General features: G+C 42.2%; 1 protein-coding gene across 1 annotated transcript; it reads left to right on the top strand.

Moving 5' to 3' along the window:
* The first annotated feature begins 2,923 nt into the window (after nucleotides 1-2,923).
* LOC142659741 (cytochrome P450 2C8-like) lies at nucleotides 2,924-15,432 on the top strand. The gene is made up of 9 exons (XM_075836169.1): nucleotides 2,924-3,103; nucleotides 4,256-4,418; nucleotides 6,029-6,178; nucleotides 7,522-7,682; nucleotides 8,936-9,112; nucleotides 9,205-9,346; nucleotides 10,686-10,873; nucleotides 11,864-12,005; nucleotides 15,002-15,432. The coding sequence occupies exons 1-9, from the start codon at nucleotides 2,924-2,926 to the stop codon at nucleotides 15,181-15,183; spliced, it is 1,485 nt and encodes a 494-aa protein (XP_075692284.1). The 3' UTR covers nucleotides 15,184-15,432.
* Nucleotides 15,433-16,178: the final 746 nt, after the last annotated feature.

The raw sequence follows: 16,178 nt of genomic DNA, 5'->3' as shown, positions 1-16,178 counted from the left end.
TACAGGTTCACTGGGTGAAATGCCCTTTTTTCTGCTAGCGGGGTGTACTGGTTCTCCTTGCGGAGAGCCAGCTGGTGTAGGGAGTCTTACAGGCAATGCTCCTTGGGAAAACATATGCAAATTAGCTCTCTCCAGAAGAAATAAATCAGTTTATTTAGTGCCACCTATAGGTAGCTGCCCTGTAAGTTAATGTCCGACCTATTTACTTTTTATGTACAGTAGTAGAACTGAAAAAAAATAATAATTAGAGACACCATAGCACAAGATGACAGAAGCTTCCACTCTTAGGATTTAGTGACATGATTTAAAAAAAGTAAATTAAGAATTAGATCTCTCAGAAAGTCTTATTATGAGCAATAAAAGCAGGAGTGGAGTGACTGAGAGGGCATATTACAATCTTACTTCAAAGACTCGCTTCGTTCATCACTGCTTCTGGATAAGGCTAGAGGCTTTGAGAACCTTCCTAATCTGCTGAAACATAAACCCTGCAAATTGTTTCTGTAAACCAGACGGTAATAGATATTTTGGAAGGCATGCTTTGCTATTTTTCCCCATCAAAACTACAAACACTTTGGCGGGAATCATGTGATGGATCAAGCACTAAATTGCGGCTTCCATTATTAACGGACGATGTGAACAGAGACTTAGAGATAGCAGCAGAAAAGGGATGAGATTGTATACAGCAGAGCAAGCTATAGATCGGCAGAATCTACAAGGGGAGGGGGAGAGAAGCCACAGAGGGTAGATAGATATCACAATGTAGATAGGGAGAAAAGCACACTGCTGGGGAAGAGGGGAGGGGGCTCATACACTACTCAGTTTCAGTGCCTGTGTTAGCGCAAGGAAGAGGATATCACACATTGGTTGTATTAGAAGGAGAAAGCAGTACGGGAATGAAGCTGTGCTGATAGCCCCAACCTACAATGGCGACAATTATATTTCTAGCAAGTTTTGACTGGAAGTCAACACCTATGTTGATCTAGACGAATAACACAAGTGTATAGTTAATGGCACAAGTCTCCAACAGTGGTACAGTACTTGTCAGGTTGTTGACTCTCTTAGTAGGCCTGCATCACTATTCTCTTGGAACTCCCTCAGAGAGTGTTGGTGGTATTGAAAGACAATCTTACTTTAACCTGGGTCAAAGCTCCTGCCCTGTTTGAGAGCACAGTCTGCATACCATTCCATCATCCTCTGATGGTACAATGGTCTGTATAGACACAGGGGCGCACTTATGGTATGACCACACGGATGGGATTCCAGAATCCGCAGAAAATCGGCACCAAATTAAGCTGATTTTGAGGTGGATTTTCCCCTGCGGAGAAGAGCCGAGAATAAAAAAAAAAGGCTGACTTTTCTGCAGAACTCAAACGCCAGAAAAAAAAATGCATTTTACAAATATAATGAATAGAAAAAAAATGCCACAATAAATGCTGGTGAAAGAAAAGGAATGAAAAACACCTGATTTCAGCAAAAAGAAAAAAAAAAGCAGAAAATTTTTTTGGGTGAAGAAGGCTTTAAAGAGGCTCTGTCACCAGATTTTGCAACCCCTATCTGCTATTGCAGCAGATCGGCGCTGCAATGTAGATTACAGTAACGTTTTTATTTTTGGCATTTTTGGCCAAGTTATGACCATTTTTGTATTTATGCAAATGAGGCTTGCAAAAGTCCAAGTGGGCGTGTTTAAAGTAAAAGTCCAAGTGGGCGTGTATTATGTGCGTACATCGGGGCATGTTTACTACTTTTACTAGCTGCGCGTTCCGACGAGAAGTATCATCCACTTCTCTTCAGAACGCCCAGCTTCTGGCAGTGCACAGACACACAGCGTGTTCTCGAGAGATCACGCTGTGACGTCACTCACTTCCTGCCCCAGGTCCTGCATCGTGTCGGCCACATCGGCACCAGAGGCTACAGTTGATTCTGCAGCAGCATCAGCGTTTGCAGGTAAGTAGCTACATCGACTTACCTGCAAACGCTGATGCTGCTGCAGAATCAACTGTAGCCTCTGGTGCCGATGTGTCCTCGCTCGTCCGACACGATGCAGGACCTGTGAGTGACGTCACAGCGTGATCTCTTGAGAACACGGCTGTGTCTGCACTGCCAGAAGCTGGGCGTTCTGAAGAGAAGTGGATGATACTTCTCGTCAGAACGCCCAGCTTGTAAAAGTAGTAAACACGCCCCGATGTACGCACATAATACACGCCCACTTGGACTTTTACTTTAAACACACCCACTTGGACTTTTGCAAGCCTCATTTGCATAAATACAAAAATGGTCATAACTTGGCCAAAAATGCTCGTTTTTTTAAAATAAAAACGTTACTGTAATCTACATTGCAGCGCCTATCTGCTGCAATAGCAGATAGGGGTTGCAAAATCTGGTGACAGAGCCTCTTTAAAGGGGTTGTCCAGGATTAGAAAATGGCTGGTGTGTGTCATTGTTTTTGGAAGAAAGTATCTTTGTTTTTCTACTTCTGTCCAATTCCTAACACCTACATGGATCTCTATGACAGAAAACTGGTGGTGTAGCCATTCTTGCTTCACATTTTACGCCCATGTTTCTCAAAAGTGTAGGACTCACACATGAATGAATTCACGATAATCATACTTAAAAGAAGATAACTTTAAGGAGTAAATTATGTAGAATTATATTGCACAATCCGTTGAGGACTCCACATATAATCGTCGGCTTATGGCTGTGCTGAACTCATCATTTTGCTATATACAGAATGTAATAGCCTAGATCTTGCTGAGCGGGTGATCTAATTCTCTCCTCTATATCTTACTTAAATTTCATGCACATTGGACTCCCGTGAGAGGAAGGAGATAAAGGAACCTGTTTGCTCTCAGTATATGTATGTATTTATCAGTATGACAGTTATATAGAACACTTCCTGCACTTAGACTGCCTTTCTGACCTGGAGATGGATCTGGGAGTATCAGGGACTCTTCTACTGGCCATCTGTGTCAGTCTCGTCCTGTATATCTTGCAATGGAGGAGGACATTGAGGAGAAAGAACTTGCCCCCCGGGCCAACCCCTCTGCCTTTAATGGGCACTATGCTACATACAGGTGCCAGTGAAATGCCAAAGTCCTTGGTGAAGGTAAGTACTTATGATAACAATCCTAACAATGCACTACCATTTCGATTTAAGCTCAAGAACCTGCAAAACGTGAAGGTTCTTGTAGGGATACTTAAAGGGTAACTAATTGTTCAACAAACTTCTGACATGTCATAGTGACATGTCAGAAGTTTTCATTGGTGGTGGTCCGAGCACTGAGACCCCCACCAATTGCTAAAACGAAGTGGCAGAAGTGCTTGTGTGAGCGCTCAGCCGCTTAGTTTCTGTTCGGCTTTTTCGGGGAAATCAATGTAGCGGTGTACGGGCTCAATAGAAAGTCTATGAGCCTGTACTCCGATACATCGACTTTCCACAAAAAGCCGAACAGACACGAAGCGGCTGAGCGCTCACCAATCAAAACTTCTGACATGTCACTATTACATGTCAGAAGTTTGTTGAATGTTTAGTTACCCTTTAAATGAACACTCCAGGCAGAAATGGTACATTGTGTTATGTCTAGTACAGAACCTGAAGGGAAGGTACACACATGGCCCTCTCTTTATGCCTCATGCACACAACAGTCTGTGCCGGCCGGATCACGTCTGTGATCCGTGGAAAGATAAGACATGTCCTATCTTTCCACGTATTGGAAAGTCGCGTCCGTGATTAACCCGCTAAAGTGAATGGGTCCGTGAAAACAATCGGGTGCCACTCGGATGCCGTGAAAAACAGCCCGAGTGGCACTCAGTCGTGTGCAACTGCACTTAGTGCTGTATGAAGCCCTGAGTAGCCTGGAATGTTTCTTTAATCCATAAATCAATCTTTTCTTATTAATTTGGCCACTACCGAGCTGTCGTACTGGTAATTTGTGTGTCTCTGTATCAAAACCAGAAAAGAATAGAGGAAGCGGCTGTCATCTGACAGGCACTCAGTTCATTCTATTGCCATAGACACTAAAATTACCAATATATTAACCCATTATTGGTCATAACCACAACATTATTTGGACTTCTTAATTTATAGGCAAACTAGTAAAAGAATTCAGGGTTAAATCTTGGCTACCTAACCCAACCGCATGGGATGGCTGACAAAAATAATGTACTATTTTATTATATTTGCGCTGTTTTTGTTTTGTTTCTCTGTACAAAGATCTTGGTCTCTGCTCCCACGGTATTGTTTCTTATGTCATTCTAGATGAGTGAGAAGTATGGGCCAGTGTTCACCATCTATTTGGCTAATGACCCAATGGTGATCTTAGCTGGGTATGAATGTGTAAAAGAGGCCTTAGTGGATCACGGTGATATTTTCAGCGCAAGAGCTGTCACAGATTTAAGTCAATTTGCATTCAAAAATTGTGGTAAGTTTAATTATGTATAAAAATGATGATAATAAAAATAACAACAGCAATAACAATGTACAGATGTAGCCAAGTTTATCTTGACTCTGATAACTTGCTGCAGCGTGATATCACACAATACAAGCCTTTGAAAAATCATTGAAAAAGTAAAATTAAAGGTTCTTGCCACTCAGGGGCGTAGCTAAAGTCTCATGGGCCCTGGTGAAAGAATTCAGCTTGGGCCCCCCTACCCCTCCCCAACACCACCAGACCCCTGTTTCTACGCTGTTTCTGTAACTCCCATAGTAGTGAATGGCAGTTACGGAAGCAGCGTAGCACACGCGCTACGCTGTTTCCGTAACTACCATTCACTACTATGGGACTTACGGAAACTACGTAGCTCAGATAGCTACATTGTTTTCGTAACTCACGACCATCTGACCGTTTTCATGGTCGGAATTCACCTAATTTAGCCGCAACACAGAGCGTTCTGGAGTTAGGTGCAGGTCCCAGAGGTGGGACCCGTATCTATCTGACATTCATGACATATTCTGTGGACATGTCATAAATGTCTCTCATGGGAGAACCCATTCAAGCCAATAACATTGTGCAGTACACGAAACTGAAGTTTATTGAATCACATTGGTCCCACTCACTAATGGGGCTCTTATTGTGTCTATATTTATGGACTACAAAAGATTTTCCAGATAAAGAGATTCCAGTGCCCTCAGGGTCGGATTAACATTGGTGAAGGCTCCCATACTACCTCTAGTACCCAAACACACTATTCCAACCACACATAGGAGGGGTGACCAGGAATACACATGGTGCTCTCTATTAAAGTTTATGGCTACAGAGACTGTAGAGATACAGCTAGTTAGGAATCATTAGGTCAATCCTCCCTGGGAAAAGTATACAAAGTAATTCTTCACCAGAAGCAAGACTGTCTTTCTAGTGCAACCCTTTATAGAGCCCTAAAGGGGTTTCCAGGATCAGAAAAAAGGGTTGTTTTTTTTCCAGAAATAGTGCCACTCAACCATGGGCTGTGTCCGGTATTATAGCTCAATCCGGTTCCCTTGATAGGGAATGAGCTGCAATCCCAGACACGGTCTATGGACAAGAGGGGCGCTGTTTCTGGGGAAAGAACAAACCCTTATTTCAAACGCCAGTCAACCCCTTTAAAACATGAGCCACGTTATCAGCCAAACCATCTGTAGACAGCACTATACAGAGTTAAGGTCCTTTTACACCAGCCCATTTTTGCCAGTACAAGAGCGCCGATCAACGAGACAGTTTGTTTATCGGCAATCATTTGCTCTTTTTACAAGGAGCTAGTATGGGGATGAGCGCTCGTTACTCCAATCGCTCATCCCCACACATGTGTATCATGTTGGCAGCGAGTCTCCCTGTTTACACAGGACAATTATCGGGAACGCTCGTTTACCCGATCATTGCCCGGTATAAAAGGGCCTTAAGGTACTGGTTGACTGTGTGAGATGCCATATGTACATGCTCTGGGGAGGTACTCTATAGAGGCGGTAATTGACTTACACGGTAGTCAGCTATAGGTGGCACTAGAGAGCTACTTATCTTACTGGACATTTAACACTTTTATTGTTATCAACAAAAAGGTGTGATGCTGACCAATGGGGAGCGCTGGAAATTGTTGCGTCGATTTTCACTCACCACACTGAGGAATTTTGGGATGGGGAAAAGAGGTATTGAGGAAAGAATCCAGGAAGAGGCCCAATGCCTAGGGGAGGAATTCAGGAAAAATGGAGGTGAGTGAGCTCTCAAAAATTTATTTTAATACCTAAAGTTATATCTCAATCTATAACCATATTTTACATTAAATCACCTGTGTTATCTTAGAGAAGTCTTATAAATAACACAGGTTTAGATGGAGACTCCGTTGTGAGCAATGGGGTACTCGAAGCTACTGGTCCCCAAATTAAGATCTGTGACAGATTCCCCCATCTGACCATTATAAAACTGGTGTCTTAAGTAATAGAGAGGCCTTTAGGCTGGATTCACACATCGCGTATTTATTGCAGATTTTGTTGCAGATTTTTTTAGCCAAATCCAGAAGAGGATCCAGGAGATAGAAGTGTAAGTTCATCCTTTATATTTTCCATTGCTTTTGAATACACTTCAGGCTTTTCCTATAGAAATCTGCATCAAAATCTGCCTTAGGCCAGATTCACACGAGAGTGGGCAAACTCGGAGGTGAAAAGCGTGAAGATTTTCATGTCCGAGGTGCCCCCGTGCTTGTCCCGTTTTAACGAATCCCCATAAACTTGAGCCTATGGAGGGATCTGGGAAAACGGAACAAAATAGGACAGGTTCTATTTTTCAATGGACCCTTCAAAATTGAAAAACATGAGTCCGTGTGATGGCCATTGTTTCAACGGCCTTCACACGGACGTATTCAACGCTCATGTGAATAAGGCCTTAGGCCGACTTCCCACGGGTCGGATAAACTGTGTAAAAATCATGCAGCATTTTCCGTCCGAAAAATTGGTTTGGTTGTCACGGTTTTTCGGACGGAATTTCCGAAAAAAAGAAAAGCTCTCATACTTACCCCCTCCTTTGACGTCCGCCCCGGCCTCGGTCACATGGGATGAAACGTCATCCCAGGAGGCCAGACTGCAATAAGAAGGAGGTAGTTCTGGGTAAGTATGATTTTTTTTTTCCGGAGTTGCGACTTTTGTGGCGTGATCACTGCGATTATGGCGCAAAAGTCGCAACACTTGGCTTTCTTTTGCGGGTTTTGCATCCCCATTGAATTTAATGGGGAAACCCAGCAACAGAAAAATCAATAAAGACGCAGAATAAATTGACATGCCATGGAACGAAGTTCTGCACCGCAGGTCTATTTTTAACGTTTATTTTGTGTTTTTTTCTAAATCTCATCCACTTTGCTGCTACTGTAAATGCTGTGGAATTTACGCACACAATTCTGTTGGAGAAATTCTGCAGAGTTTACGCTACGTGGGAACCCGGCCTAAAACTTGAGTTGGACTGCTACCTCTGCACACTCTCTCTGCTACTCCCATGGCTATAAGTAAAGAACTTTAAATCACCTTGAACTAAGATTTCAGGCTTAATCCTAGTGTCTTCATAGATAACCCTATAGATCCAACTGATCTGCTACGTCTGGCTGTCTCCAATGTCATCTGCTCGATTGTGTTTGGAGAACGTTTTGATTATGAGGATGAGAAGTTCAGGACTTTGCTCTACTTACTAAAGGAACTCTTCCTTACTCTTGCTTCTCCATGGGGTATTGTAAGTAGAATGTTTGTATTCTTTGTGTATCTTCTGATAAGACTTGCTCCTGAACTAGGAGATGTATGCGAACTTAGGGCACTTTTACACCGGCCAATTATTAGTCAAACGAGCAGTCACAGAACACTCGATCCTGGTAATTGCCTTGTTTAAACAGGGCCAAGATAAGCCAATGAAAGAGCAAACGCTCGTTCATCGGCTGATTGTATTGTTTTAAATGCCGAAAATACTATCGTTGTTGGCAACTCATCTCCCTATGTTAACAGGGAGACGTGCTGCCGACATGATAGAAGTGTATGGGGATGAGTGATCGTAGTAATGAGTGCTCGTCCTTATTCATAGCTCCTTGTGAAAGGAGCAAAAATGAGCTCCAATCAATGAGCTGTCTTGTTGATAGTCACTCGTTTACGTGGCCCACGTTGGGCCGTGTAAGAGGACCTTTAGAACGTCGTAACTAAACTTTAAAAAAAAGTTTTGACATGTTACAGTGAAATGTCAGAAGCTTTGATTGGTGGGGGTCTGAGCACTGAGAATGCCACCGATCGCTAAAACACAGTGGCAGAAGCATTAAAGTGAGCGCTGTGTGTGAGATTCTGATCGGCTGAAATTATGACATGTCAAACGTTTTTCCTAAAGTTTAGTTACACTTTAAAGAGGCTCTGTCACCACAAAATAAGTGGCCTATATTGTACATGATGTGATCGGCGCTGTAATGTAGATTACAGCAGTGTTTTTTATTTAGAAAAACAATCAATTTTGTTATGACCTATTTTAGATTTATGCTAATGACTTTCTTAATTCCCTACTGGGCGTTTTTTAGCTTTTGACCAAGTGGGCGTTGTAAAGAGGAGTGTATGACGCTGACCAATCAACGTCATACACTTCTCTCCATTCATGTATTCAGCACATAGTGATCTTGCTAGATTATGATGTGCTGTCACTTACTCACACATTAACATTACTAAAGTGTCTTGAGAGTGAATAGACATCGCTTCCAGCCAGGACACAATGTCTATTCACAATCCCGACACTTCGGTAACGTTTGTATGGGAGTTAATGACAGCAAGCGTGATCTCACGAGATCACGCTGTAAATGACAACTTTTGCTGTCATTAAGTCCCACGCCACACAAACGTTACCGAAGTGTCGGGATTGTTAATAGACATCGCAAATGTGTATTGCTGTGCAAATGTGTATTGCTTTTATATGGTTTAGGACCTCTTCAAAGCATTAAAATGCATTTCTTTCCACAGCTTCTTAATGTCTTCCCAAAAACCCTTTCTCATATCCCTCGTCCTCATCAGAAGGTCTTTCAAAATCTTGCAAAATTGAAAGCATTTGTTCTGGAGTCTGTGGAAAGCCATAAGAAGACAATTGATATGAACTGTTCCCGGGACTTCATTGACAGCTTCCTGATAAAGATGGAGGAGGTAGAGTTGTCCATATCCACCGAGCTATACATCAGCTACATATTTCTGTAGAGTAGATTCAATAAGACTAAATTTGACATTGATATCTACAGGAGAAAGACCATCCAAGAAGTGAATTCATTTTTGACAACTTATTTGGGACAGTAATAGATCTTTTTTTTGCTGGAATAGAAACTACCAGCACAACCCTAAAACATGCCTTCCTCATCCTCCTCAAACACACAGATGTGACAAGTAAGCAATTACCATCTTTATGTCAAATCTTATCATGGACCCTTCACTGTGCAGATTAAATAAAAATTGGTCTCTCTTTCTTTCCCAGAAACAGTGTCACTCTTGCCCATGGGCTGTATCTGGTATTGTAATTTGTTCGATTTAATGGGGATGAGCTGCAATTCTAGACACATCCCATGGATAAGAGTGGCGCTGTTTCTGGGAAAGAAAGCCTACCCTTAGGCAATTCTATTAAAATTAGCAGCAAATCTTGTCTTTGATGGGAGCACAAAGTCATTTTTTGGCCGATTTACATTCGAGATTTTTTTACCAACAGTCTTATGATGGCTCTGTACCTCTCCTCTCTGTTTATCGTCGCTACTCTTCACAGCTCACCGCCAGCCTCACGATAGTCTAAATGAGGGCCCAACTGGATACACTGTAGCTCCAGGGTCCCAAGTTACAGGGCCCAATTACAAGCCCAACAGGACTAAACATGGTCTAGCTGCACTATTCCTAAATGGAGCCAAGTCTCCCTATATGTGTCCTCTCTAGCTTCCTCTGGTCCCTCCTAAGAAGGGTCCTGGCGCATAGTGCCACAATGTTTGCCCCTACATCAGTGCTAGACTCTGTGCGGGCCCGCACTGATGCTTGGCACCTTCTTCTGCAATGATGGCAAGGACTGTTGGCCCAGTCGGGTAAGATAGCCCGTCAGTCCTCCATCACCATGGTCAACCAGGGTACACAGCACACCCAAACCCAAAATAAGCATAATATAATACATAGATGGAAACATAACATTATGTACATAGTACACAGTAGCGTGAAATATACAGATTTAAAGGCATTGCAACATGATTTTAAAGCTTGTGTGCTCCTAGTAGGTATAAAAAAATTTTCTGCCGTTTGGCTAATTAGAGCACTGTGTTAATGAGGGGAGCGCTCTTCCTACCTCCCCGCGCCCTTCAAGCCGGTGATTGACAGGCTGCTGTGGATACGTGCATATACGCAGAAGTCTGTCAGTCACCGCAGAGAGGAACAGGGGGGGGGGGGTGCTCTCCCCTCATGAATACATTGGACTCATAACTACGAGTCCACTGTATTCTTTCAGTGCTCCTGTCAACCAAACATGACAAAAAAATGTTGTGCCGGTTTGGCTAATAGGATCACAGACTTTTAGCTGTAATATGCCTTTACACTGAGCAGAATATTAAGCTGACAGATACAATTTAACTTTAAAAATAGTTTAAAACATTAGCTTAGTAGTAAAAATATATAATACAAATAAATTGAAAAAAAAAAGTAATAAAATAACATTCAAAATGAATTGTATTGAAATACAATGTATGTGCTTGCACAGGGAAGATACAGGAGGAGATTGACGATGTGGTTGGACAGAGTCGATGTCCTTCAATGGAGGACCGCGCCAAGATGCCATATACAGAGGCTGTCATTGATGAGATCCAGAGATTTGCTGATATCTCACCCCTGGCCATTCCACACGCCACTAGCGAGGACACAGTGTTTAGAGGGTACAACCTCCCAAAGGTCAGAAGATTGAGATATTAAAGTGGTTGTATAGGATTAGAAAAACACGGTGCCACACTGGTCCATGGGTTTTGTCTGGTATTGCAGCTCAACCCCATTGAGGTGAATATGGCTGAGCTGCTATATATCACACAGAACCTGTAGACAGGTGTGGCACTGTTTTTTGTTTTTTTTAAAGAAAGTAGCCATGTATTTTTCCTACTCCTGTACAAGCCCTTAGTGAGATGCCCATTGTTAAAGACTTATTCACACATGCGATTTTTGACGGCGTTTTTTTTTCAGCCAAAGCCAGGAGTAGATACGGAGGGAAGAAAAATTATAAAGGAAGGACTTCTTTCTTTTGTATTCACTCGTCTGTATGCTCACAAATTTTTTAAAAACTGCATGTGTGAGTCTAACCTAATGCACTGTGTGTCAGTGATTTTAACCAAGGTCAGGCATTTGGAGTATTTCAAAAAATATTTTGTGTTTTAAGTTGTTATACAATTTTTGTTAGATATTTTATTTAGCATAGTTCATAATAGGCACCAATAAAGGGGTTGTATGGCAATAGCAAAGCATGGCTGTTTTCTTCCAGAAACAGCGCCACACTCATCCATAGGCTGTGTCTGGTATTGCAGCTCAAGTCAAATGGCATGAGCATCAATACTAGGCAAAGCCTATGGATAGGAGTAGCACTTCTGGAAGAAAGCAACTATGCTTTACTAATCCCATACAACCCTTTTAAGTCCCACCAAGTTCTGACCCCTCTAGATCAGACATATGAAAAAAAAATCTTTACCCATCGCACCTACGTCTTCTCGGATCCCCTCAGACTGCCACATCAGGACCGGTCTGCGCCAGGGGAAAACACACAAAGTCCTGACACTGGGCAGTATCAAGCTGTCGAGTATTTTTTCATTAAAATCTTCATCTAACCCAACTGAAATAAATGATATTTCCATATAGCATTTTACATTTTGGTCAATAATTATATTATTACTATTTTAGAACACAATGATTTCTCCATTGCTGACTTTTGTACTAAAGGATCCTAAATATTTCAAGAACCCAGAGCAATTTGATCCCAACCACTTTTTGGATGAAAAAGGATCTTTCAAGGGCAATGAAGCCTTCCTGCCATTTTCCATTGGTAATGACTTTATATTAATGTACAGTATAAGGGTCATTGGTCTGTGTTGGTCCACATTTGCATGGTATCCTTAAAGAGCAATTACACCGAAATATAATTTCTGTTTTATAAATACCATACAAGTCACCTGCAAGAGTTTTCAGAACTTACTCCAGTTCTTATAGGGGTTATCCGGAGACCAAAAATGGCTACCCATTCATTATGTTATATGATTAGAAGGCACTTACTAATAGACTTGAATTTTCAATTCTTAACAGAATTGCAGATTCAAAACCAGTCACTGCTGACGAAGCTCCCCCATTTCCCCCTACTTGATGATGCCCCAACATGACCCCCATGACTGAGGACTCTCCCCTTTTGTGCGTGTCGGCGCATCACCAATCACATGACCGTAAGAGAGGCTGACTCTCTCGCCAAAAGAGCATCTTTGTGCATCCGCAGGCTGAACTAAGGGGAAGAAAGTAACAGAGGCAAGTGGTGGGCAGGGAATCCTGGGCAGAGAGGAAAGCGGTGGATGCCCGGAAGAGTAGGCACAAGTCCCGTCTCATAACCGGAATGAGAAGACCATGTCTGCAGCATTATTGGGGTTCAGCGAGTAACCCTAAAAAATGTCTTGAGAGTGGAAACGATTGCTTATGATGAAGGAACCTTTTTAAAAGTATTTTGGGTATTTTTTTTTTTTTTTTTTGGGTTGTCGGACAACCCCTTTAACTTGTGATTTACTGATAAATATAACCCACTGTATGGGGCCAGATTAATCCATAGACACAGCATGCCTGTGCCTAAAGGCGGCGCTGGGGGAAGATATCAATACACGGAACATTGTTTATCCATATGCAACTTATGTATAGTATATGTTAATTAGGCAGTGACAGTGTTGTAGGACTAAGAGCAGGACACACAGGGGGGTACAAGGTGAAGGCTGCAGATAGGGTAAGATGTTATGAAAAGAGAACTGAAATATTCTACATTATAACAGCAGGAAAGCAGTCATACGTGACTTAGGGTATGTTCACACGACAGCGTCCGTAACGGCTGAAATTACGGGGATGTTTTCAGGAGAAAACATCCCCGTAATTTCAGCCGTAACGGCATGTGCAGGCGCTTGAACGCCGCGTCCATTACGGACGTAATTGGCGCTGCTTTTCATTGAAGTCAATGAATAACGGCTCCAATTACGCCCCAAAAGTGAAAGGTCACTTCTTTGAGGCGGGCGTCCAATTACGTGCCGTTATTTGACAGCGGCGCGTAAATATACGCCTCGTGTGAACAGACAAACGTCAGCCCATTGCTTTCAATGGGCAGATGTTTGTCAACGCTATTGAGGCGCATTTTTCGGACGTAATTCGGGGCAAAAACGCCCGAATTACGTCCGGAATTAGCGCGTGTAAACATACCCTTAAGGTGTGAACTACTTGATGGGTAGAATGTAAGGTGCCATACAATCTGCACCTATAGGCTGCTGAGATATAAATCCAGTACTGCTACTGTGTAGGATTCTCCGGTAAAGTTTTGTTCACATCAAACCACAGTCTTTAATGTAACCTACCAATGTGTGTGTTCTTTTGGAATAGTTTTATCTAGATAACTTTTTTTTAAGCTTACTGAAAGGCATAGGTTACTTTACTTTTCAGTAGCACAATAAGATAAAGTATACTTTCTTTATGGAAGTCAAGGGCAGATGGATCCAAATGGATGGTTATAGGTTTTCATATGTTTGTACAGTTTACATACGTATACGATATAAACCTATCAAAATACCTTTGTCTTTTATATTAGTACAAACCATGGAATTTTACTCTAAGGCCCCATGCACATGAATGTGCTTTTGCTGGCGCAATTGCCCCGAAAATCCACAGGAGAACTGCGGCCCCATTCATCCCTATGGGACCATGCACACGACCGTGAAAATAATGGCCGCGGACATGTGCACAGCACGCGATATGCGGGTGGCTCGCGGCTGTCACTACGTGGCCGGCCGACCCGGAAATCACGTGGCTACGGTCATGTGCATGAGGCCAAAGGTCAATACCTATAAATGTATACCACAATACCTAATAGTAATCCACTACATATTTAATTCCATATACCTTTATTTGATAAATTCATAGTAATGAATATGACAACAACTGTCTCATTCTCACTCTTGATCTAATAAAGGTATATTGAATTAAATATGTGTTGGATCACTATTAGGTATTGTGGTATATACATATACGATGTCTGAAGAAAACAAAAAGACAGAAAAAAGAAGTAAAAAATGGATCTGTTGAATGGATGCCACCTATAAGCAGCTGTATTCCAATTGTTGACCTGTTTTGATGGATTCATAGACTTATAAAAAAAAAACAGTTCCATGACCTTTGGAAATCCTACAGAGTTATAATTTCTGAGGTCTTATGGGAATTAAGGATCGTCTCCAGCCTCCTCTAGGGCTACTTACACGTATTCTACTTACACGTATTCTTATGCGTATGAGAAACATGACAGCCATGCCCAGTACTGGTGGAATTTTATCTATAAAGGTGTTATCTCAATAAATCAACCCATTTCCATATACAGTATCAGGGCATATGGACATCATAGAGAAGGTCTCTTGCTTGGGACCCCTTTTATTATCCAGAGCGAAGAACTGCTAACGTAGAGCATCTCTTGCTCTGGCAGACCCTGCCCGTCTATATATTACATGGTCCACCATTCATTTGAATAATCGGCATGTAACAATACAATTCCCTTCAGCTATAAATGCGCTTGTGTTGATGAGACACAGTTTAGGGTGTATTTACCTATGCCGGTTTTGTGGTATTTTTAATGCAAAATAACTACATTACATGAATTGGAAGATGAATGCAGATATTGCATGTGCCCTGATTGAAACATCATTGAGTCAAATAGATAATGAAAGAGTGACAGCACGGTCACTTACTTCTTATCTCTGGTATTTTAGTCCTGTGATCTGCCCATTGATAAAACATTGTCCATATTATTATCCACAGGAAAGAGGAGCTGTCTAGGAGAGGGGTTAGCACGCATGGAGATCTTCCTCACATTGACCACCATACTGCAGAAGTTGAACCTGAAATCCAACAAAGCCCCAGAAGATCTTGAAATTACCCCCGAACCTGGGAAAAATGGAGTTGTAGCCAGAACCTATCAGCTCTACGTGGAACCGAGATGACAACATTATATTTGTATTCTTGTTAAAACTTTTCATAATTCCATTTCAATTACTATTGTGTTCGTTTTAGACCTAGTGTATAACGTTTTTACCACACCGTGTGTCATACGCATTATTGGACTGGGCACCCCAGAAATAATTCTGAGGACCCATCCTCCATCAATAAAGAACATGTGCATTTGTGAATCAACTAGACCCAAGTAACAAGTGACTGGCTCCAAAGTCATCTCCAAATGAGGTTGTCTTCTGTTGGACCTTTGGGCTTTATTATGGTATCAGAGCCTGGGTCCACCAAAAGATCCTTTGGAAACCTGGTCAATCAGATGGAAAACAATCCAAATGTGGTCCATGGTCCATGATATGTTAAGTAAATCTCCTTGCTGAACATTATATAATACAAGTTGTGGCTTTTTTTTTCCAAAGTTTCCTGGAGATACCAGTGTTTTATTAGTGATGGTTACGCGTATAAAGATTCTTTACAATGTTGTAGCATATTTTAGGTCATCGGCACCACAACATTTTTTATAACCACTGCTCTACGGCCGCACATTCACCAACACAGCAATTGGGAGGATGCCAAATATTCCTAGATCTATCTCTGCCAGACATTAGGCATAAGGGCCATTGTTTCAACATTGTGTGAAACTAGACATGGACTGCACATCCACAATAAATACGCTGATCTGAGCCGCTAGGCATGATTTAGAAACATGAACATGAGGTTTTTTGTAAACATTTTGATCAAACTGTATAAGCCCACTTGCCACTTCACGGCGACCTCTTTAAAGTGGGTCCCTACTCTATCGGCTGCAGCACCACATGGCCCCCCCTACCACAGCACCACCGCCGCAGAGGGAACAACCCAGTGGTCCAAAAGCACCCATGCTAACAGACCGTGCCAAGCCTCCTTGGCTCTGGGCCACGTCCCCCCACAATTGCAGCACTACAGCAACAGACACCACCATACAGCACCACAACATGTGAACAGATGGAAT

The sequence above is a fragment of the Rhinoderma darwinii genome, chromosome 8 (assembly GCF_050947455.1).
Source record: "Rhinoderma darwinii isolate aRhiDar2 chromosome 8, aRhiDar2.hap1, whole genome shotgun sequence".
NCBI lineage: Eukaryota > Metazoa > Chordata > Amphibia > Anura > Rhinodermatidae > Rhinoderma > Rhinoderma darwinii.
Note: the sequence above shows the minus strand (reverse complement) of the source record. Positions and strands in the feature narration are given on the sequence as shown.

Excerpts from the sequence above, each read along its gene's own strand:
- LOC142659741 (XM_075836169.1), top strand. The coding sequence starts at position 2,924 with ATGGATCTGGGAGTATCAGGGACTCTTCTACTGGCCATCTGTGTCAGT. Across the intron at positions 6,179-7,521 it reads GGAATTCAGGAAAAATGGAG|ATAACCCTATAGATCCAACT; the intron begins GTGAGTGAGCTC and ends GTGTCTTCATAG. Across the intron at positions 10,874-11,863 it reads GAGGGTACAACCTCCCAAAG|AACACAATGATTTCTCCATT; the intron begins GTCAGAAGATTG and ends TTACTATTTTAG.